This window comes from Chiloscyllium plagiosum, unplaced genomic scaffold, assembly GCF_037043375.1.
Source record: "Chiloscyllium plagiosum isolate Xiang-an unplaced genomic scaffold, Cpla_swu_hap1 HiC_scaffold_8, whole genome shotgun sequence".
Taxonomy (NCBI): Eukaryota; Metazoa; Chordata; class Chondrichthyes; order Orectolobiformes; family Hemiscylliidae; genus Chiloscyllium; species Chiloscyllium plagiosum.
This window is the reverse complement of record NW_028270146.1, coordinates 113494313-113520227: the sequence shown is the minus strand read 5'-3', so window position 1 is coordinate 113520227 and position 25915 is coordinate 113494313. Positions and strand designations below refer to the sequence as shown.

The window sequence follows — 25915 nt, the reverse complement described above, 5'->3', positions numbered from 1 at the left end:
CAGACTATCAGGTGGAGTGTATTGATCTCATTGAAACAAATGCTTGGAACATTTCCAGTATGAATCATGTGAATTAGAGCCTCTGAACGAGATAAAATAGGAAAGATGAATTTAGAGTAGTAGAACGTTTTCATGACAGAGAGAGATCACTTCGCCCATCGCACCTGTATCACGTGAAGACAGAGCCTTCCAGCCAACGCCCCATTTATAGCATGTTGTCTATAACCCTGATATAAGTGATAGCACTTGAAGTAAACATTCGGGAACATTGTGTAGGGTCTAATCCATTATCAACATAAATATGATCTCCAATGCTGTAAATCCTGGCTTATGGGGAAAAAGTAGGGGCAGAACTGTAACAATACTCAAACAGTTGGTACAGCCCTGAGGAGCTAATAGGCCCATTTCTAAACGTTGTTTCTCAGGACATTTTGACTATTCTTGACTTAATATCATTGTAAACTTACATGAAAAAAATGCAGACATGTTCCCCCGAAATGCTGACAGCAACATACCTTTATTCAGCCAAGATCAGCAACATGAATTAAGAAAGTTTAAAAAAAACTTTCTTTTAACTGATTATTGACAACACGGATTTCACAAAGTGCAAAGTACAGAGGGGAAGGGTGGTGGGCGATGTTCACTGTTCCCTGATGTCTGGTTGCATTTATGAGCAACAGGTGAACCTGCGAACCAGATTCAGGATGGTACTTCAGGTATTTCAGCAGATATTGTGTAAACGGAATTCTCCCATAAATCAGCAATGACATGAACATTTATTTTTTATGGTGTTTGAAGCCAAAGAAAATTGAAAAATATGGTGGGAGAAGTTCCTTTCATTTCTTTGAACTGGTATCAAGGGACACTGTATGTGGACCTGGGGTGGCAGGAGGATCTTTCACAGCAGAATGTGAGGGAACAGAATCATGTTGGAAATCCAGATAGACTGGAAATTGTTTCACTGGAGGGTGAGAGTTCACGGGGGGGGGGGGGGGGGGGTGACCTCATACAATTTTATAAAGCCATGAGTGGAAAGGTGAATGGCTCTAATTGACATGATTCATACTGGGAATGTGCGAAGCTTTCGTTTCAAAAATATCACATATCAACAAACTCCACCTGACCCTACAGCTAGCGATGTGGAAATTAATGGTCTAATTAATGGTGCCAGACGATGCCTGGGACAACATCACTTTATTCAACTAAAGTCAGCAATATACATTCACAATGTGAAAGGCACAAACTGTACTTTTACCCAGATCAGCCAGTTTCATCTACAGTCAGACACAACTTAAAATTCAGACCATTGCACAGAAGATAGACGAGCGCTCACAACATTGGAAATGATTTTGTTTGATAAAAGAATCCATCGTAGACTTCCTCAGAGCAAATCATGTTAACAAACTTTTTTTTTGTGTGGGGGGTAGTGCACAAAATGTTACTTTAATCCGATTGATGTGAACCATTTGCACTTAAGAAATTTGAAAACGTCTATCACAGTAGATACGCGAGTAAATTTTACAAATCATTGATCAAAGGGGACAATCTTTTTTGGACTCGAGGAAGATCCACAGTGATATTTTGTAAATGTTTGGAGCTGGGATTGTTTTCAATTTTTGACTAAGACAGTGGCGTATTTTCGCTATGGTGGGGGATTTCAACAACAGGGAACATGTTTTTACAATGAGAGGAGAAAAAGTTTTAAAAAGATATCAGAGACAACCTTTTACACAGAGAATGGTTTGTGTGTGGGATGACCTGGTGGTGGATACTTACAACCTATAGAAGACATTTGGATAAGTAAATGACTATCAAATGTTTGGAAGGATATGGGCCAAGTACACACAGGTGGGATTAGTTTAGTTTGGGATTCTGACTGGCATGGACTGGTTGGACCGAAGGGTCTGTAACCATGCTGTATCACTCCATGACTCTGACAATTTTTCCCAATATTAAACAGTGCTGTAGTGATCCTTGAATGAACTGTTGATGTTAAGGTTGTATCTGAGACTCTGTGAATATTTCCTTCAGTGAGAGGAGTGACTAGTTCTCCAAGTTACATAACTGAAATATAAACTTTTCTCCAGCATTGTTGCTGAGTTGATTTGTTTCTGCGGAGGCGGTGGTTATGGTTTGCAGTTGGCTTTCCACCAACTGGTCAACAGTGAGACAAAATATCTTTGATCCACTGCAGAAACTCCACCTGCTTCCAGTAAATGAAACTGGGAACTCAAGGACCTTTTCTGCAGTCAGCTTAATTGCTGCCAACTATTGTATCTGGCCGATTAAAGGGAAAATGAATCAACTAAAGTCCAACCAAACAAGCTATATTTTCCCATTTACTCACAATGGACACATTTCCCTTGGCATTTATTCTTTAAAAAGGAAAGTCCCTGAATACAGCATTCACTGTCTGACTATCAGAAAACAGGACATTGAATGCAGTGACGTTCTGGTTAGTTCAGCCTGTTTACTGAGTATCTTTAAAGCTCCTGAATATGAAGTTAATGGATCCAAAATCCCACATTGCAGTAACATTTGTTATCATCTCAAAGTAAATTAACAAAATTGAACTGGTTCAAACTCACATCACTTGTTACACCATTCTCTGATTCATGCACCTCATTAAAACTGAGTGAGCCCTTTATACATGGTTAACACTGGTGTCGTGTAACAGCGAATATTTGCTGATTTTTATGAGTTAGCTGCCCTATCAGAGTTATCAGTGAGCAGAGAAATGTACTGTTTATAACCTACATTCGTGGTAATTATTACTGTAATACTCTCTAATTTAACGAAACACTCCTGGTGTACCCAGATTGTTACATGCAATGGTTTAGACGTTGAGGATTTAAAAAAAAAACTTATGGACTGTCTTGTTCTAGTTCATTAGATGCTCTTTCAAAAGTTTACCTAGGTGTTATGTATCACTGCGGACTCACATTTTGTTTCTCAGGCACACAGCTTTCCTTTACTGTGCATTTTAGTGTCGGAGCAATTTGAAAAAAAAAATGCAGGGAGAGACATTCTGCAATGTAAGGAGGTGCTTCTAATCTCCGGGTCCAAACTGTTTAGTGACATACACTCACATTCTGAACATAATCACTTTAGACATGCTCCATATTAGGTTGCCGAAACTGAATTTAGAAACGCAGATTAGAAATGATATGTTATTTTGTAATATGAGAGAGACTTTGAGTGACAGCAAAAATAAAGTCATTCATTTTGTTGGCTAATAATATTATTGAAGTTCTTTTTAGCTTTATCTGCTTGTGGTGGAATGTAGGATTAAAGGGAGTTAACTTCTAATTGAATATTCTAAATATAATCACTTTGGACACGCTCAGTTGCCTAAATTGAATTTTGAAATGTTTCATATGAATTACATGTTATTTTGAGTGCGACAGAGACTTGCAGTATCCAGGGAAGAAAAACTCAACTGTTTTATTGGCTGGTAATATGTTTGAACTTTCATTTTAGTTTTATCTGCTTGTGAATGAATGTAGAAATAAAGGGAGCTAACTTCCAGTTGCATTTGTTTTTTTTTAAACAAAATACATGCAACTATCATGTGAAACAGACCTGAAGCTACTCAAATTTACTTCCAAAGAAGCTATTCAGCAAAAGAAATATCCCAAGATGTGTATGTGTCCGTGTTTAAGCAAAACCTCATGTAAATACATGATCCCATGTGTTCGGGCTGTGCAAGCTGATACCAGGATCCAGTCTCAGCCTCCAGCAGGAAACCAACATGCGGAAGCAGTAAGTCTGCCCCTTCCGATGGCCATATAAACCTTTGGCACTGGACTGTAATTCAACACTCCTGGGTCGGCTCTGTTTAGAAAGATCTTAGCAGAACCGTTTCCCACAATTTATCAGAATGATTGTGTCGACAATTTTTCTCAGTCTGTTACTGATTTTCTTATCATGTGAGGGTTTTTTGTTCATGTCTCTCTTTGTTTCTGTCTCAATGTTAGTCTACCGCAGGAATGTAAAACACTCAGCCATCATGTCATCAGCATTAATGCTCACGGTTTATTTGTTTTCTTTTTTAAAGGTGTCCAGTCGGAGATTGTTTTGACCCAGCCAGAGGCAGAGACTGGCCGGCCCGCAGGCAACCTGAAACTGACCTGTAAAACCAGCGGGTTCGATCTTAGCGGCAGCTACATGTACTGGGTCCGACAGGTTCCCGGACAGGGTCTGGAGTGGCTGGTTCGCTACTATAGTTCATCCAGCAGTAACTATGCACCAGCCATCAAGGGTCGATTTACTGCGTCCAAAGACAATTCAAACAACATTTTCGCGTTGGACATGGGGAACCTGAAGATCGAAGACACCGCCATCTATTACTGTGCAAGATACTATAACCAATACTGGGGCCAAGGGACCATGGTGACTGTGACTTCAGGTAAGACCCTTGAACTTTCTTTCTGACTTTTTAAAAACTTTCTATTCATGTGACTAATTTCTGAATTAAATGAAACTCAGATTCTGTGCTGAGTTTGGTTTGGTTTGGATTAATTTTTGTTCAGACTGATTATAGACTTCAGTTAAGGCTCAGCAAATAGTTACAATGGGGATGATGGAGCCAGTTGCTTCGTGTATCTCTTTGTTTTGATCAGATGGGCATTCTGTGTGGCTGGGTTACTTGAACCACCTAATGTCTCTTAATCAGTCAGCTATAAATAATGTTTAATGTTAGTGACACCCTGACTGTGAGTTTTATTATCAATAACAAACGCTAAGAATTCAAAGATGTTCGAGATATTACCAAACATGATTAAAATATGCTAAAATATCATTATTCATTTCTTTACTATATGTTCTTACCATGATTCTATTTTCACATTTATTTTGATAATTTTGTTGATGACAAGCAGGTTAGAAAGTGTCATAAATTTTTCTTGCGGTGCTATATTGCATTCTGTTGATTAGATTCTGAGTTTGTTTTACTTGATTCTGTTGAATTGAGTTGATTGGATTTTGGCTTTGTTTAAGTTGATTCGGTTTGAAATGTGTTGATTAGATTCTGACTTTGTTTTTACTTTGGTGAATTGTGTTGATTGGTTTTTTGAAATTGTTTTATTTGATTCTGTTGAATTGAATTGTTTGGATTCTGATTATGTTTCATTCAAATCTGTTTTTCTGAGTTGATTGGATTCTGATTTTATTTTCCTTGATTCTGTTGAATTGAGTTGATTGGATTCTTATTCAGTTTGTGAAATTGATCTGCATTTTCATGCTTTCTGTAACTGGTGTTTTCTTTCTGGTGAGGAGATTGTCTCTCTGGATACCTTTTCATGACCAATATTTGTGAAGTTCTTTTGTTTTTCATGAATCATTTCTGCATTTGTTAAACTTTTTTGACACATTTTTCTCTGCTTGATTGAAAACATTACATCCATTTGTAACGGTCTGAAAAACAACTTAAGGCAGAAACCCGGAAGTGTGAGAAATGAAAAAAAAACGAGTTTTTAATGCATTGACTTTTTAAAAAAAAAACTCAGTTCTAATTGTAAGCTAACTGAATTTTGTTTTGAGTAGCCTCATTCAAAATAAAGTTTGGGACTAAAATCTGAAACTACAGAATTGATCAGATTATGTAATTGATACTAACTTAAAATTATAATGTGGTAATATTTGTCCATTCAGTAATTTTGTTTTGACCATGAAGTGATTAATCAATATATGCCTTCAACCACTCTACTGTGCGCTGCACAGGATTGTCACGATCAAGAAGGGTGTGCAGGTTGGAAATAAATTGAACTGTTGCCAGAAACGTTACAGCTTTAAGTGTTAAGTCCCCTCACAAACAAAGTTGCTGTTATGACTTGTTATTTCTATTCAATTTAATCATTAGTTTGCTGGATTCTGAGCAGCTTTGTTAGACCTCAATTTGTTTTTTTTTGTGAGGTTACATCATGTTCTTGGTTCTGTTGAAAATGTTTGCAGAGCTAGTTCTGCTGCAAACACACCGTGTTGTGATCTGGTGATCATTGATCTGTTGAGGGGGGACTGTGCTTGGGTAACATTAAATGTGTTATATTTGGGAAACCGTTTCTGGTTTCTACATTGTTTTTGCAATGTTAACACGGTTGGTGACAGTGAACCGTTCCTGGTTCCTCATTCAATGCATTCAGCGTGCAAGTTGCAATTTCATAAAGCCTATTATTAAGTGAAAGGCAAATCGCAAAGGTTTTAGAAATGAAGGGAAAACAGATACCTTCGGGCGCCATTTTTGCTTAAAATAAATAATTAAGGATTAATCTAATCCATACTTTACAATCCAAATTCAGAACTCAACTATCTAGTTCAGTCACAAGGTCTGTCTTTAAACAGTTTACAAGTTATAGAGAAATATAAATAGAATTTCAAAAGTCTAATGTTCGAATAGTTCTTGCTCTTGAGCAAAAATACCATGACTGTGTTATAATTGATCAAGAAACACCTTTCAATTCCGCTGTACACTACATACATATTTTTCTGGCTGGAAAAGATCATTGGCAAAGACCATTTGGAAATTCTGCTCAATTCTATGAAGAACAGGTCAGTTTCACTGCTTTGATCAGTTTCACACGCAACTTGAATTAATTAATTGTTATGTCCCTGATTAAACTGGATTTACAGAATAAAAATAAAACATTAACTGAATTATTTAATCTGCACAGTGCTTTAGATTGTTCCCAATCTGTGCATTTTAAATAAATAGTTCCATTTTACAACAAAATATCAACTGAGGAGTCATTCTTTCGGAAACAACTGCTATTGTGAATTATGTGACCAAGGCCAAATTTTGAATTAATTAAAATAATCCACTCATGAACTCGCAGAGCAGCATGGTGTCTCAGTGGTTGGCACTGCTGCCTCACATTCGGTCCCAAATTCGATTCCACCCTCGGGTGACTGCCTGTGTGGAGTTAGTACATTCTCCCTGTGTCTGCGTGGGTTTCCTTCGGGCGATCTGATTTCCTACCACAGTCCAAAAGATGGGCAAGTCAGGTGATTTGTGCAACTTAGCACAGCCATAGTGTTCAGGGATGTGTAGGTTAGGGTGCATTAATCAGGGGTAAATATAAATTAGGGGGAATGGGTCTGGCTGGGCTTCTTACTGTTCAGAGGGTCAGTGTGGAATTGTTGGGCCAAATGGCCTGTTTCTATACTGTCGGAACCCTACTCTTAAAACCATGGGAGTGCTTGCTGCAAACGCAGAGAATTCATTTTACATCGATGTGTTCAGACGGATGCAGCGTTCACAAATTTGCAGAAGACGAACTAGAGGATAACAGAGCACATTGTTTATTCAGACACTGAAAATAGATTAATATTTATTTTAATTAATATACTTGACCGATTTATTGCAATGTAGCGATCGGAAGGAATTGCTCACATTAGTTAAGTGTGTCAATCATTTAGATTAGATTTCCTGCAGTATGTATCGGGCCATTTGGCCCAACAAGTCCACACCGACCCTCTGAAGAGTAACCCACCCAGACCCATTCCCCTTCCCTTTATTTACCCCTGACTAATGCACCTAACACTATGGACGATATAGCTTGACCATTTCCCCTTCATGCACATCTTTGGATTGTGGGAGGAAACCCACACAGACACAGGGGACATTGTGTAAACTCCACTTGGCAGTCACCCGAAGCTGGAACCGAGCCTAGGTACCTGGATCTGTGAGGCAGCAGTGCCCACATTTACTTAGACAACCGCTAAAGTGGGCAACTCCAGACAGAAGCATGTTTTCAATTCATACCTTTTTAAACATTTTCGTTCATTAAAAGCAGTTAACAAAGAAAATGACCTTGCCCTAATTCCTTCAACAGAAATGCTTTCCACACTGGACTTTATGCAGTGCATGCAAAATCTCCACAGTTCAAGGAACGTTTTAAGAATATGTAAAAATAATTTAGAGAATAATCCATTTCCTCCGGATCTGGGCTTTAATTGGCGATATTTCCCACCTCAATAATTTTGTTAAATACAATGACTTATTAAGTTTATTAACTCAGTGGTTATTTATGTTCATTGTGAACACATTCTCGTTCACATTAATCCATTGGTTAGTTCCTCTGATGAATGTTCAATTACAGTGAATATATTTGACGTGAGGAGTTGAGCAATGTATCCTCTAGGATTAAGTCTGTTGTGCAGTTTGTTTCAGTGCTATCTCCGACTAACTTGTCAACAGTCCTGACCATTTGTAAATTGTCCAGTTCGGATACCTGAATCTCAGGCAGTTCAATTTTATCTTGAGCTTTATCTGCCAGAAATACAATATTCGATTAGGTGCCTCAGAATTGAGAGCCCTGACTAAGTTGTTCCAATCAGAATGTACGTTTCAGGAACAAAAGGCAGACAGCAAGAGTTTTGAAATTGGTTGTTGGCAACAAGAGATATTTGATTGAGCGAGGCAGAGGGAAATATGCTGTATATTTTCTTTGTGCCTCAGTTATGCAGGACATGTTTCGTGGCACAATGTAGAATCAGAATTTTTTTGCATCTTATTATTTGAAAACCTATTATTATCAGCTTTTAATGTCACTGGCAATGGTCATATCACACTTCAAAACATTTTAATCTTTTCCAAACTAAGTAGACCGTCTGGTGCAGCAACATTCACAGGGGAAAGAGGAAGGGAATTCTAGGTTGGAATCCAGTGACAGTGAATTGATGGCAATGCAATTCCTAGATTTATTCCTCTGTAGTTCCCATAGAGTTTGAACAATTTGGAGCTGCTGTCAAAGCATTCTTGGATAAATGTTGAAATGTTACTTTCATTGTACAAACATTCTGGAACAATCCCTGGTTGTTGGAAGGTGATAATAACTAACATGGTTTATGTACTGTCAAAACAGGTGGGCTGTGTTCTCCGTGATAGTGTCAAGATCATTGTGTTCAGGTCTGTTGTGATGTTGTAGTAGGGTCCCTGATTCTGTGCCAGGTGGCCTGTGTTCACTGACAACCTGTTAGAGAGGTATGTAACACCATCTCTCTCTTATCAGGTTACTTCAGTGCAAGAAAGCAGATTGAAATGTTTGGGTGTTTGTTGGAATTCCACTCACAGAGGCCAGTGAAATCTATTCAATCGCTGTCCTGACTTGTGTCTCTTAGATATTAAACAGAATTTTGGTGTTTAGCAGCTTTTTCCAGATCAATATTTGCTCACAAGCTTTTGGGCATCACTAGATGGGGTTAATGGAGTAAGTGCTCAAAGAAATCCCAGCTTTTGTCTTGCTGTTCTAACAATATCATTTATAACTAATCCAGAATGAATCATTTTCAAAGCATATTTGATGAGATTATGCTGAGGCTGTTTTACTTTATATTAAACCAGTGCTGGAGCTGAATTTGATTGTTCAGTACGGTGGGAGTTCCGCTGAATCCAACACTTGCTGCAGATGGCAATAGCTTTTCAACTGGTCTTCAATTGCTATCTCAGACCATCCAGTACCTCTGCTAAGAATTCATTTTCCAACAGGAGTCAAGCCAACGTAATCACTGTTTATCTTAACAGGTTGAGCTCTTGTGCCAAAAACATGAAAACAATTTGGTGAAGAGGGGGTCTCTGTGTGCGAAAGGCTAACCTTGCAATCTCTCCACAGGAGCTGCTAGATCTATTGAGTTTCTTCAGAAATTGCTGTATTTTATTTTGGTTTTCTAGCATTTAAAGTTTGTTGTTTCATTGAAAAAGGTTCTGTTCGATTAAACACGTTCTTCAGAGAAAAGATGCATTTGAACAAATTGCGAATGTTCAGAGATATTAAATATCAGAGAATCATTGAATTTGAGCGCCCTGATCTCGAGCTGTAGTTTCACAAGAAAATATTATGAAGTAACAACACACTCCAGAGTGCAGTGGCTGCTGTAAGTGGGTGGAAGTTATTTTGATCACTCAAATAGAGAATGTCAATGATCCCGTCCCAAATAATCAACAGAAGTTTTTTTTAAAGCATGTGTGAAACAATTAATTTATCGAAATATTTTAAGAAAAAGTGTTCACCGCCAGTGCTAGCTTAATGAATGACACAATGATAGGAAGGTAGGAGGAAGAGAAGGGCACTCAGCCCCTCAAGCTGTTCCACCACTTACTTAGATCATGGTGCATCTGTGAGCTAAATCCACAGGTCTCCCTTTGGCTAAAACTCTTTAACACCTTTGATTAACAAGCAAAAAACTATCCCAGATTTACTGATTCCACTGCCCGTAACAAAGGGAGACACCATTTCTGAAAGACATTCCTGTGAGTACTGTGACACAATGAGGCTGGAATTAATTGCTCATGAAAGTAAACTTTAAATCTCTGACAATTTCCAATTGAAACATCCCAATCATCATATTTCTTTAATTTAACACTATACTTCCCTGGAATAAAGAAATATAATGTGTGATTGCCTTGCTAAAAATGAGGGAAGCTTCATTCCTATTATATGATTAAGAAATAGCTCCGTTCATTCAGTGAAAACACAGTCAAATCACACAAAAGGAAACCATGTCATCTTGTGTAGACACACAAGTGCCTCAAATAATTTTCAATTCTTCCAGCGGTTGTTTGCATCTCTAGACAGGTGTGGAAGTGTCAGACTTGTTATATCGCCTTGAGAAACCAATTATCATCAGTCTATTTGAATTGCTGAAGTTTGTGTGGTATTAGCACATTCACAGCGCTGTTAGGAAGTGAGTCCCATGCCTGTGATTGAGGAAGAGGAAACAGGCAGGGAAATAGTTGCGAGTCAAGTTGAAGTCTGATTTGGAGGAAAGCTTTCAGGTGAAGCATTTACATGCATATGGCCCTTATCCTTAAGGACCACAATTTTGAAACATGCTGCCGAAGGGACATGTCGGCATGCAAAATGGAAGCTGAAGAAGGCACCTCGGCCCCTCTAGAAGGCTATTCCATTCATGGGATGATCATTAATCTTGCTGCTCACCAGTCTTCCCAACACACCGATAACATTGAACCTGATTGTTTACTGTTCAGCAAAAGAATGGTGAACATTTGGAATTCTCCACCACAGAAATTGACAAAATATGAAATGATTTCAATAAGGAGATAGATTCCTTCAATCCTTAAAAAATGCTACGGATATGTGGGAGAAAGGGAAACAATATTGGTTGAAAGCCATGAAAACATTGAATGGACATGGTTTGTAAGTTTGCACGTAACGCCAACATTGGTGGTATAATTGGCAGTGAAAGTTATCTGAACGTGCAATGAGATCTTGATCAGCTGGGCCAATTGGCTGAGGAGTGGCAGATGGAATTTAATTTAAATGAATACGACGTGTTGCTTTTTGAGAAGACAAATCAGGTCACAACTTACAGAGTTAATGGTAGGCCACTGGATAGTGATGTAATACATAGGGCCCTGAGGTTCCAGACTCCTAGAGTCTTACAGAGTTAATGTTAGGGCACTGGGTAGTGATGTTGAACACTGAGGACCCTGAGGGTTCAGACTCATAGATTCTTGAAAGCGTTGTCTCAAGTACCTAGTGTGTTGAAGGTGTTTGGCACATGTATCTTCATTGGTCAGAGCACTGAGTGCAGGAGTTAGGGCTTCATGTTGTAACTGTCCAAAGCATTGGAATCAACTGCCAGAGGAAGTGGTAAATGCAGAGATAGGTCCAACATTTAGAAGGCATTTGAACAGCTACAGGAACTGGATGGGTCTGGATGGATATAGGCCAAAGGCAGGCAAATGGAATTAGTTTCATTTGGGAACTCTGGTCAGCATGGATGAGCTGGACCAAAGAAACTGTTTCTGTGCTGTATGACTTTATGACTCACTGACTTTATGGTGGAGTAGGCTCAAAGTTGGAAGGGGGTGAGCAAGTGAGGGGCTAGATTGGGCATGTGGGAGAGTTTGGGCTGGTAGGCTGTGAGGTATTGGCTGGCTGATGGGTAGGCTTGCATGCACTCTGTCTGGCAAGGTGGCATCAAGGTAAATGGTAATGGTCACAGGATAATTTGTTCGAATTGTGCTTGGTAGGTGAGGGGCAGTTTGAGCTGAAATGCAGGAGGTCTGTCTTTGCCAGGTTGGTTTATGGAGAGGTGGGCAGGATGCCAGGCTGGTTAGTGTAGAGGTGGGCAGAGTGCCAGGATGTTTCGGGGGTGGAAGGTCACTGTAATGAAGTGACAGGTGGACGTGTTGTCAAAATGCAAAGCTCGGAGTCTGGCAAAATGGTGGGTTGTAAAGCACAGATGCGAAAGGAGCTAGGATGCAATGTGCACAGGTTCACTTGGGTAAGATGAGAGGTCAGTGATCAAGGACTGAGGTCATGTCTTGGGTAGTGGACTTTTGCCCGAGGTTGTGAAAATGATGGTGCCAGGTCCTGTCAGGGCCAGATTCAACATGGGCCAGGTGCAGGGTGGCAAGAGTGTAAATGACTGAAAGGAATTGAGATCATATGTCCATCTGGAATATAGAACATAGAACATTACAGTGCAGTACAGGCCCTTCAGCCCTCGATGTTGCGCTGACCTCTGGAACCAATCTGAAGCCTATCTATCCTACACCAGTCCATTTTCATCCATATGTTTATCCAATGATCTTTTAAATGCCCTTAAAGTTGGTGAGTGTACTATTGTTGCAGGCAGTGCGTTCCATGGCCCTATTACTCTCTGAGTAAAGAAACAACCTCTGACATTTGTCATCTATGTCCTCTCCTGCTAACCATCACTATTCAAGGAAAAAGACTTTCACTGTCCACCCTCTGTTTTTCTTTTATGTCTCAATTAAGTCACCTCTCAACCTTCTTCTCTCAAACAAAAACAGCCTGAAGACCCTCATCTTTTCCTCATTAAACCTTCCCGCCATACCAAACTACATCCTGGTAAAGCTCCACTGAACTCTTCCAAAGCTTCCACATTCTTTCGAAAATGTGGTGACCAGAACAGTACACAATACTCCAAGTGCGGCCACACCAGAGTTTTGTACAGCTGCAGCCTAACCTCGTGGTTCTGAAACTCAGTCCCTCTATCGATGAAAGCCAACACAAAGTATGCCTTCTAAACAACTCTATCAAACTGGCTGGCAACTTTTAGGGATCTATGTACATGGACACCGAGATCTCTCTGCTCAGCTACACTCCCGATATGGATTGCCTTGGATGTGTTTCGTGTGATAGGGGTTGTGTGTTCCGGGCATGAATGGGTATATAGCAGGGTAGGGTTTCTCAATGTGAGTGGAAATTTAGGTCTAGACAGAATAAGTGCAGTGGTTAGTCTGAAAGATGAGGTTTGGTGGTGAACTGTGTACCAGGTTGATATTTATTAAAGTTTAACATTACTTGTTCATTTCTCAAATCATAATTACATAAATACTCAGCTGTAATACTCCAAAGTCTCTGAAACTTAATGGTCCTCCATTTTTCAGAGGCCTCCAGAATTCAGATAATTGTAAATTAGATGTTTCAACTTCCAGACAATTGGCATGAGTTCAGCCGTGACAGCCATCCTCCCCGTCCCAGTGTTCAGCTCCTGCCTGTGCTGCTGCTGCAGTGACCTCCCTCCCAGAGAGAACATTCTGCCTTGCATTGATAAGTGAGGAAGGCTCACTGGACCTGATTTCCAAGTATGGGGAAGGCAAACACGAGGGGACACAACTTTAAAGTGAGGGGAGATAGGTATAAGATAGATGTCAGAGGTAGTTTCTTTACTCATTGCGTAGTAAGGGTATGGAATGCTTTGCCTGCAATGGTAGGAGATTCGCCAAGTTTCAGTACATTTAAGTCGCCATTGGCAGGCATATGGACGTACATGGAATAGTGTAGGTGGGATGGGCTTCAGGTTAGTATGACAGGGCAGCGCAACATCGAGGGCCGAAGGGCCTGTATTGCACTGTAATATTCTATGTTCTATGATTCACTCTGGTTTCTCTCCGGGGGTACTGCCAGGTGTTGGGTATTTCCAGCAGCACGGTACTTAGTGGGGCAGCACGCTGGTTCCATGGTTAGTGCTGCTGCCTCACAGTGCCAGGGACTCAGGTTCCATTCCAGCCTCGGGTGACTCTCTGTGTGGAGTTGGCACTTTCTCCCCATGTCTGTGTGCGTTTCCTTCCACAGTCCAAAGATGTGCAAGCTGGGGGAATTGCAAATGTTGTGTTCAGTGATTGGGAGGTTAGCTGCATTAGTCAGAGTTAACTGTAGCATAATAGCTGAAACTTTATTGCTGGAACAGCACAGCAGGTCAGGCAGCATCTAGGGAACAGAAGATTCGACGTTTCGGGCACATGCCCTTCTTCAGGAATGAGCAGAGAGTGTTCAGCAGGAGAAGATAAAAGGTAGGGAGGAGGGACTTGGAGGAGGGGCGTTGGAAATGTGATAGGTGGAAAGAGGTCAAGGTGAAGGTGATACGTCGGAGTAGGGTGGAGGCGCAGAGGTCAAGAAGAAGACTGCAGGTCAGGAAGGCGGTGCCGGGCTGGAGGGATTCCTCCAGCCCGGCACCACCTTCCTGACCTGCAGACTTCTTCTTGACCTCTCCGCCTCCACCCTACTCCGACCTATCACCTTCACCTTGACCTCTTTCCACCTATCACATTTCCAACGCCCCTCCTCCAAGTCCCTCCTCCCTACCTTTTATCTTCTCCTGCTGAACACTCTCTGCTCATTCCTGAAGAAGGGCATGTGCCCGAAACGTCGAATCTTCTGTTCCCTAGATGCTGCCTGACCTGCTGTGCTGTTCCAGCAATAAAATTTCAGCTTTGATCTCCAGCGTCTGCAGACCTCACTTTCTCCCTGTAGCATAATAGGGGAGGGGAATGGGTCTCGAAGCGTTACTTTTCAGAGGGTGGGTGTGGACTTGTTGGGCCAAATGGCCTGTTTGCACACACTGTAGAATTTCGATGAATCTGCATTTCCTTGGTTTGTATTTTGTGAAACTTCTCTGCTCTTCACAGCAATCCAGTGAAAGTGTCAGTTGGTAAGATCTTCAAACAGTTACTGGGGTGGGATCAGGATGTTCTTCTTCCTAAATTATATGGCAATGGTCAAGGTCGAGGGCATGTTTCTAAATAGGGAACCAATGATCATGATCAGCAACTGGTAGGAACCAAAAATAAACCCTAGTTATGCTGTTGACTCAGCGGGAGCATACTGGCAAACGTTTACAGCTGAGGATACATTTGAGTAAGTGATAAGGTCAAATGAACAGAAACTAACATGCTCAATTGGTCATTCTATTGTAGAGACACCATCTCCCCCCACGCTTTATGGCCTGGTCTCCTCCTGTCAGGAGCACAACACCGGTTCTGCGATCTTTGGTTGTTTGGCGATGGACTATTCCCCTGACGTCACCAAGGTAACCTGGAAGAAAGGAGGGGAGCTAATCACGACTGGATTGAAGACTTACCTATCAGTGAGAAACAAGAAGGGAACGTACACCCTGAGCAGCCAGTTAACCCTGCCCGAGTCAGCAGTAGGTTGCCCCAGCAAAATCTCCTGTGAGGTTCAACACAGCGGGTCACACAAGAGCAAAGAAATGCCATGTCCAGGTACGTGTTGTGGGAACTGAGATAAACAGAGCATCTGGGATTAATATGAATAAGGCATTATTAATAACCATTTTCACAGAATCACCTTATACAGCACAGGAAAAAAGGCCCTTTGATCCATCCAGTTCACGCCTATCAATAACAGCCACCTAACTATTCCAGTCTCATGTGACTTGCCTTTGCAAGGATGCATCTCAAAACTTCATACTTATTATGAGTGGCTCAGTTTCTACATGACTTATAGGTGCTGAACTCCAGGCTAACACCACCCTCTGTTTGATTTTGTTTTCCCTGAGATCCACTTGGAAGCTCCAGGTCTTACCTTCACCCTGTGCCCCTGAGGCATTGATCTCTCGCTGTCTATGACTAAAATAATTCTAGACATCATGATCATCTTCTCCCTAATTCTCCTCTGCTCCAAGGAAAACCCCTGTCTATCTAATCTAGTTTCATAACTAAAACCCTCCAACCCAGGCAAGATCCTGGCAAATCTCATCAATACTGCCTTCAGTGTAATCACATTCCTTCGATTACATGCACAGAACGCTTCAGTATGGCCTAACCAGTGTTCTAATAAGTTCCAGTATCATCTCCCTAATCTTCATTGACAATGTCTCGGATAATAAAAGCAAATATCCTCCCACCTTCTTAGCCTCTTTATCCAGACGACACAGTACTATAGGGGATCTTTGGGTACGTACACCAAAGATCCTTAGTCCTTTCCAGGGTTCCACCATTCAAAATGTCATATCTCACAGATTCGTCTGCCGAATTACATCACCTTACATTTATCCAGAATAATTTCCATTTGCAACTTCTCTTCACAAACAACCAACCCTTTTATATTCTCCTGCATTCTAAAGCCATTATGCTCATGACTTACCAACATGACAGTTTTCATTTCATCTGTGAATTCACTGGTTCATCCTCCTAAATTTGAGTCTCAATCATTGGTATGTAAGAGAAATAGCAAGGAAATCAACACCAATCCCTACAGAACACCAGGAGACATAGATTTCCAGTCACGCAGACACCCGATGACTATTATCCCCTGCTCCCACCACTCAGCCAGTTCTAGATCCAATCTGTCAAATTAACTCGGATCCCATTGGCTCTGATTATTGCTATCATCTGAACATCGAGTTATCTCTCTGAAAACTGCTTGAAAACTCACACATGACTTCCTCTCAATAAAACCATGCTGAAAATTGTCGATTTATCTTCCAAATGAAGACTAATTTCACTTCTCAATAGTTTCCCTACCACTGAGACTAGCTTGACAGATCTGTGTTTTCATTATTTATCCCTTCCTTCGGCCTGCATAACAGTGCAATGTTGGCTGATCTACACTCACTTGGCACAACTGCTGTGGCCAGACAGGAATTCTAAATTATTGTCAGCAACCCAACTATTTCATCCTTTGCATCGCTCAACCGCTTGGTATACTTTTCATCTGCCCTGGAAATATAACCACTTTTCATTCAGCAAGACAACACAGAACATCACATCATGTGTCCTAATTTCTGAAAACTACACCACAACACCCCTCCATGATTTCGGTCCCCATACTGTCCCTCTTACTAGTGAACACTGACACAACACATTCGTTTTGAACACAACCTAATCCTCCGGCTCCACTCCAATAATAACACTTAATGGGCATTACTGTTTCCCGAATAATTCTTTTATTATGAATGAGCCTGTAACTTTTAAAAATATTTTCCTTTATTTTGACTGCTATTATTTTCTCATGGTCCCTTTTGCTCTTCTAATTCCTTTGTCTTTCAAACTCCCCCTTGTACTCCATACTAATTTCTATTGTTTTGAGATTTCAGTGTAGACCGGAAGCCTCCCTTGTTTCTCTTTATCTCCCCCTCCATGCCCTTTGGTGTCCAGAGCCCGCTGCATTCTTGGTCCCACGCAGTGGCTTCCTGGGAAATGACCTCCCTGTGATTTTCCTATCTCTTTCTTAAATGTGTCACACTTGCTCTGACTCGGATTTACCAATAAGTGTCAGCTTCCAGTACACTCTGGTCAAGTCATTACCTGATCTTACTAAAATTGTCCTTCCCCTTTTCAGAACTTTGGGCCAATTTCTATTCCTTTGCAGTACAATCTGAAATCCAACTGATTTATGATCACTGTCTGCAAAGTGCTCCACCATTGGTGTTTTACCCACTGGGTCGACTTCACTCCCTAAAGTTAAGTTCAGGTTCACACCTCTCTTGCAAGGTCTGGATTCAAATTCTCTGTATTAACACACACTTTGTTAAAATATTCTCCTGGGGGAATTTTCAGAATTGTGTTCTCTCTAAATTTTTGACAAAGTGAATATCCAAGCCTATGCTGAGGAAGTTCAAAACCTCTTTTCTCATTCCCCTATTTAATTTCCACGTCTCTGAAATTTGCCCATGTATTTGCACTTGGTCTTTTGGACCTATAGTAAGGTCTATCGTGCTCTCCCAGTAGTTATTTTTGCTGTATTTTGGTTTTGAAGTACTGTCCATTTGCCTTTGTTCAAGGAGGTATCCATGATTTCATTTCTCTTTGCAGCCTAAAATACTCTTGTCAGAATTGCGACAGAAGCAACATTCTGTACCGCACACCCCCGCCCCCATCCTTTTCCATCTTTCCCTGTCTCGCCTGAAGGCACTAAATCCTGGAATATTGAATAGCCACTCCTCCCCGGCTGTCAATATGTCTCCGTGATAGCAACCGGATCACTTCCTCATTTTTACCGGTAATTCGTCTGCCTTGTTCATCAGACTCTGTCATTAAAATGAATACCATCCAACGTTGCTATCTCCCTTCTGATGTTACCGGCCTATAGTTTCTATGCCTCCTTGACTCCCTTGCTGCGTCCTATAATTTTAGACTTTCACATTGTTCTGCTCATCTTTCTGTGTGGATCCCAGCTTCTCCAGCACTCTGCACAATTATGATTCTTGTATCCATTAACCACAAGAAACCTTGATATATGAGAACTGATTGTATTTGTTATGAAATTCGTCAGATAATTTATGCGATGTGTTTCCTAAAGGTACAGATCCTCTCCAACCAACCCTTCTCCTAACTGTGAGCTCCAGTGAAGAAATCGCAAGCAGCAAGTTTGCAACCGTCGTCTGTTCAATCATCGATTTCCATCCGAAGTCGATCTCCGTGAGTTGGTTGAAAAATGGCCGACCCTTGGATTCTGGCTTCTTCACGTCTCCCGTGTGTGAGGCAAACGGGAACTTCTCGGTGACGAGTCGGCTGATGGTCCCTTATGGTGAATGGTTCAACAGCGCGGTCTATACCTGCCAGGTCACTCATGGAGAGAACATTCAAAGTAAAAACATCACCGCACTCCAGGGTAAGAGACACAGACTGAGAGAGCTACAAATCACTCTGAACTCTGATGTGAATCAAACACACGAATTTATCAGGCATAGTGAACAGCACGGTACAGCTTCTCGTTTCCCAACATGCCACGTATCTCATTTCAATATGAGTGTTACATTAGCATTGCTCATAATTCAACCTTTTGGCAAGTCAGAAAAGCATGTTTCCTCTCTGTTGAAGATAGATATATAGACAGTGAGCTTTGTTAAATAGTTTGTTGCCTGACCATGCTTGGAGAGGCATTCAGAGTGCTGAATCCTTGCCTGGTAGTCGCTTCAAGGATAAGTTTGGGGGTGGAGGGGGATATTAGATAGATATCTGATTGAAACATAGAAAATACTGAGAGACTGAGGTCGAGTGAACACGGAATAGATGTTTTGACTGATAGGCGAGACTAGGACCCAAGGGCACAGTCTCAGGGTCAAAGGGGCACCGTTTAGAACTGAGATGGGGAGGAATTCCTTCAGCCAGAGGGTGATGAGTCTGTGGAACATGTTGCTGCAGAGGGCTGTGGAGGCCAGGCCATTGTGTGTACTCAAGCCAGAGATAGATCGGCTCTTGTTTCGTCCGGGGAGAAGGCAGGAGAATGGCTTTAGCCCGAAACGTCAATTTTCCTGCTCGTCGGATGCTGCCTGACCTGCTGTGCTTTTCCAGCATCATTCTGATCTCAACTCTGGATTGGCCGAACAGCCTTATTCTGATCCTCTATCTTATGATGTTGGGGTCTCAAAATGACGTGGTTAAAATATGCAGCGACCCTTACTTGAAAATAAATCAAAATGCGTTCAATGCTTCATTCCCTGCTCAGCAATGACCTGTTGGCCTTGGACATTGTACGACATCGATTTTTATCTGGTACTGAGCTCTTTAACTTCATTTATGGGATCAGACCACAGACCAAGTGGCTATCACATTTGATGAACTGGGATAAATGCGATCTCACTAAGCTTTTTTAAGATGCTCTCTGTAATTATGTAGGATGCGGCAAGAGAATAAATTCTGGTAAGAATGCTACAATAGGGATGAATGAACTAGGAACTCGAGACAGGCTGATTTAGCCTGGTTTGGGGTGGCGATGTTTACACAGTGAGTAGGGGATGTCTATAAAATTAGTGCACATTTCCATCGCGTTTGTAGATTAATTTAAGATGCTTTTGTTTTTTTGTCTCCCCTGCTCTATGAAGAAATTAAAAAATGCAGCTTGGTAAATAAAGTGAAAGTACAGACCAGTTATGAACTAACTGAATGGAGGGAAAGACTTAAGGAGATGGGTGTCCTTCTCGATATCCAATGCTGTACTCAATGTCTTGTTTTCAGATCTACTCCAAATCAGCTCACGAGGAACAATGACATAAATTAGAGAATGACATCACACCAATAACGCAAAGTATTTTTGATCACGTTAAATATGATGAACAGAATTTCCATGGCTGTTCACCGCTCCTGTAACACTTTAGAACTCTGCAAAGAGAATAATTATTATTTCTTATAATTTGTCCAAAATTTGGGATGTGATTTGGCAGTCAGCGTGACCAGCAGCACTTGCACCTAAGGGTTATGAACATGGAAATGAACTCATTATATTCAGATTATTCTTGTCACAAGTATCAATAGATGGTCTTAAGTGAGAGACAAACTCCGAAAGAAAGATAATTCCATGGGTTACATGATGGTATCTTCGATGATTTTACTTTTTTCACAGGTTTCACTTGTTACAAAGCCAGTGTTCTTTCGGAATAATTACACAGGGTATGTTATAGGTAATCACAAATGCTTTCACAGATCAAAATACATCAACAATAGTAAGCATCGTTTCAGCAATGGTTGGAGCTGGAATTTTGAAGGTGGTGTCTTCACCCTGTGAAGAAGTAATCTGAAGATTGGGTGTTTGTATCATAAAAAGGCATTTTTCATTGACTTTGATTTTTGTTTCATAGAAGATACCGAGTGCCACCCTAACACCGTTAAAATCCTCCCACCGCCAGTAGAACAAGTCTTACTGGAGGCGATGGTGACGTTAACCTGCGTTGTGTCCAATCTTCCTTCTGGAGTCAACGTGACCTGGAAACAAGAAAAGAAGCCTCTGAAATCAGAGATTGCTGACCAGCCTGGACAGAATCCCGACAGCGTGATCAGCAAATTAGACATTTCTACTGAAGCCTGGCTGAGTGGCGTTACTTTTGAATGTGTGGTGTACCATCAGAATCTGCCGACTCCGCTGAGAGACTCCATCCACAAGGAGAAAGGTGAGCGGTGAGATTAAAACACAAAGCATCCCATGTGTCATCCAGATCCAGTTACATCAATGGCAGGCTTTGATTGGGAATGAACAAACACCATTGGGGGCATTAATGATGTATCTGAAGGCAGGATAGCTAAGTAGCTGATTCAGAAAAAGATGGACCAAAGGAAATTGTATTCTGATTAAGTCAGATAAGGTGGGAAGAAGCCTGGGTTGTGACGTCACCATCAGCAATGACAGTTGGACAGAATGCCCTTGTTGTGGGCTGGAAACATGGAGGCAACTTTCACATTAAACTTTATTCTTTTTACTGAACAGAATGTTTTCTAAAGGAGCAGACTGAACCATGCTGCTCCTTTAGAAAACGAAACTGAATAAATCCCAAATTAAAAATGGCTTATCTTAATATTTAGTGAAATTGTGATATTTGTTCAGGATGTTTTGGTTGATTTATATTTGTCTCCAATATTCTGCAGTGATTAATCCGCTGGAACCATCAGTGTCGGTCCTCCTGCCACCAACAGAAGAAATCTCCGCTCAGAGGTTTCTCTCCCTGACCTGTTTCGTGAGAGGTTTCTCCCCCCGAGAGATCTTCGTCAAGTGGACAAACAATGACAAGCCGGTGAATCCCAGTAACTACAAGAACACTGAGGTGATGGCGGAGAGCGACAACACCTCCTTCTTCATCTACAGCCTGTTATCCATTACAGCGGAGGAATGGGCCAGCGGTGCTTCTTATTCCTGTGTGGTGGGACATGAAGCGATTCCATTGAAGATCATCAACAGAACAGTCGATAAATCCAGCGGTAAACCGAGTTTCGTAAACAGTTCACTTGCAATGATGGACCCTGTTAATTCATGTCAATAAAAATCTCAAAGTTGCATTTAATAATTCAACAAAAGTAATAAAGTTTTTTTTCCTCCCGTTGTGAGTTAAATACTGAATCAGTTGTTTCTCACTCTGACTTACATTGCATCTGTGTAGTTAAAGTGGATTATTAACTGATCTCGGACGAGTGTCTTGTGCAGTTAATGTTCTCTGCTCAGATACACCCTGGATCAGAGACAGAGTAAGGCTCACTCATTGCAGGATTCCGCCAAGTACCTTATCCATCCTAAATCCCTCTGTGACAAAATCTGACAATGTCCATTTTATGTCAAGGGTAGGGCACAAGTTTTGACTTGGTGTTCTTGATTCCCCTGATTGGACATTCTTACAAAATTCATGTCAGTTTTAAACTGCCACATTGCACCAATTGGAAATGTAAATTTAAGACATTTTAAAATTAAATTTGATTAGAACATACCAATCGTAAACAGTGCAGAACAGTTTGAATGTAACCTTTGTTTCTGGGGAACTTCCAGGGATCTTGCACCAGTGCATGAGTTGACAGAATGTATCTTCACTTTCGCACCAAAGAGAATCAACAGATAAGTTGTCGTGGAGCAGAGAGGAGAGGAACGTTGAATGGTCTGTCCTCTTGCTCCCTGTGCAGAGTTTCCATGGTAGATGTCCTCTGTAATGTAACCCAGTTGCTAACAGGAACAGTCAGCTTCTTGCTTACTATCCAAAATTTAACATTTCCATGCAAAATAATACCTTTGAAGCATGTTGGGCATGCTTGGCTCTGTTAACAAATGATGAACATTGATTCCCATAATCCAAAACTAGTGTTTGCATCATCCCGGTTTGGATTCCATAGTTTTGTCTCAGTTTCCTGGAGCACATGGGATCAATTCTGGTATTCGAATACCTGATATCATTTTGTTTCACATACAGAAAACAAGTAGAAATTTTCTAATAAACATATTCAGAAATGTTATCAGTGGGGATTTGAACTCACGCCTTTTCTCTCAGAGACAGAAATTCTATCAGTGCAACAGAAAGTTGCTCATAAAACGCTTATCTCTCCACGACGATGGGAAGTGTTTTCTACAACACCAAGGTCAAATCTAATCATGGGCAATCCAATAAAATTAGAACAATAAATTAGAATAATAAAAATTGCAGTCTGGTATAAGAACAGATGCAGAGAGATGATCGCAAATACACATGCAATGACACATATATGGGCTCTCACCTAAAGACACATATTTATGTGCACACTTCAATGTGCATATAGATAAGATGTCACACACGCTTACTTGCACAGAGCCACACATGCAAGTGGTACTTGAACACTCACCTAAGCTCATACAAAAACTCACATACACCGAAAGAAAATCATTTGCACAAATGAACAGGGGTACTCACACATAACCATGAGAAACATAGACACACGGTAACACACAAATGGGCATGAATGCATATACATTCATGCAGCACAATACGTACAGACATACACACATGAACACACAGATACAAATTCTGAAAAATGTCCTCCCACATGTCAACTCACACACGCACGTAAGTGCACAGAGATAAATATTAATATCATTATTTTCCCATTTTCAGAATTACAAACATACGATGACAGAGGCAGCTTAATTAGTTATTTTTAAACCACATTGATCAGCATGTATACAATATCACACGCACACATAAATTCAGAGTCTCACATGCAGACACACAAGTGCATAGATCAACAAATAGAGGGGCGTTTATTCAATAAGGATAATGGGCACAAGCATCAGCAAGCATCCACAAACAATAGCACAAACAAGCTTATCAGGAGATGGTTTGGGAAAGATTGCCACACAAGCAAACATCATCATATAAATATAAACATCCATCAAAACATAACATTGCATGCTAACATTTATTAAGCATAAACTTGAAAATAACCTAATTTTAGGTAGGATCTGAAACAGACACATAAGCACACATTTTAGATAGCACTAATGAAAAGTGAACACTGACAAAGACATTACAAGATAAGCACAGGCAGCAACGAATTGGCATATTAGCATGATGATACTTGCACAATGTGAAAAGACCAAAATTTAGGTGCACAAACACATGAGCACACCAGCAGTAAAGGAACAGGAATATGTTTATTCATGCACAGACTCCAACATGGGCAAGAGTGAAGTAAGAGACTCTCATAACCACATACACAAACATTAAAGGAAAACCAAACACATCAAGCAGTAGATCAAATAAATTAAGGGACACATGTACAAAAACTTATTCCTTAATATACAGATCCTACAAACTAAAATATGAAGCAATGTCCTGACTGTGATGTCACTTATATTCACGATTTGCCAAGCAATTGGTCACCAATACATAAAGACGAGAATCACATTTGAACTTTTATTCAGTGATGGCCACAATTTTCAACTAAAGTGCTGTCACAGCCTATATTTAAAATATAATGATATAATTAAAATGATCATTAGTAATAAGCATTCCTCAAATAATAACATCCTTAAATAAAAGATTCAAAGAAAAATAATTTAAAACGTTCTGACATGGAAAATGAAGAAAGAACATGTGCAGTTAGTATTAGTAATTTCTTGCTGAGTCAATAATGCACTAATAGATACAGATAAGAGTCACATTGAGAAATACCTGACTGCTTTATGAAGATGTAATGGTCTCTAATTACATGACGTGGATGCAGATCGATCGATCTGGATCAATAAACAATCTAAATGCGTTCTCTCGGCTTTATATTCATAGATTCAATAGATCGCACTTGGATTGAAGACTATGAGGATGTTAACAGCAACATCTCGACAACTGCTTCCACGTTCATCACCTTGTTCTTCCTGAGTATTTTCTACGGCGCTGCCGTCACTCTGGTGAAGGTGAGAATAATCACATTTTCTCACGCCAAGCAGTCCAATAGGTTTTGTGAAATAGTGTGCCATTGAATAAACATTAAATCTGAAAGTCCCTGATCATAAATATCTGCGTCATTGCTTTCTCTCTCTTTTCCAGGTTAAGTGAATGAGTTGTGGACCCCTTTGATTTTCCTGATCTGCTTATCAAGGTCTCTGAATCCCCATCTCCAATCTGTCCTGTTGCTGACTCTAACACTGAGATTACTTCAGTTTATCAGCGTGTAACTGAGACAATTATTGATAGATTTTCCTTTTTACTTTGATATCTTTGAGATGGTTGTGGTTGGAAGAAGTTGTAGCTTCCCAGTTGTTTGAAGCCCATTTGTTTTGTTTTTATTTGTTCCTTACTCAGAATGGTTGCCTACCCTTTCTGATGAGCCTTTGTATTCCCTTTCTTGTGACTGTTACTGATGTACAGAAAATTCCCACCTCACAGCGCATGTGTTCTCGTCTCAATGTGGCATCCAGCCATTATATTCACTTCTGTTAGCTTTTACATTAACTTTTTGGATAAAAATGCTTTCTGAAATGGTTAATAAATCTCGAATGAATATGCACTAACCTTGAGTTTGCTTAATTCTTTTTCAAGGCCAGTCAGTAATAATACATTTTCCCACATTCTACTCCTTTCCCAGCCAAATACTTTCACTTGTTCTGTTTGGTTGTGTTTCATCCAGTCATTTAGTTTAATGCTGTGCTACCATGCAGCCCACTAATGTAAATGCGCCTTTCACACGGTATGCCTGATGGAACACTCCAGAGGCAGAATGATGAGAGAACATTTCCGCTTATGCACCAAGGGTCACGGCCTCGGGTCACCTCATGATAATTTTATAGGCTCCACCAGAAGCCGAAAAAAGTCAGACAACGGAGTTTGAAAGTTTACTCTACACTGTCTAAACTAAAAGTACTCCCAATGTCAGGGCAGCCTGGGTTAGTAATGCAGAAATCGCCACCTAAAGCGCCCAACGAAACATTCATCACCCAAAAATGTCAACGTTCAGTCAGGT

The 25915-nt window shown here is 40.6% G+C and overlaps 1 gene segment (V, D, J or C); it reads left to right on the top strand.

Annotated features, from left to right (window-relative positions):
* The first annotated feature begins 3827 nt into the window (after positions 1-3827).
* Positions 3828-25466, top strand: LOC148149514 (Ig heavy chain C region, membrane-bound form-like). The segment is given in 8 exon segments: positions 3828-3929; positions 4058-4408; positions 15188-15493; positions 18534-18845; positions 20812-21120; positions 21593-21922; positions 24742-24869; positions 25003-25466. Coding segments are annotated over 8 exon segments (1794 nt in total).
* Positions 25467-25915: the final 449 nt, after the last annotated feature.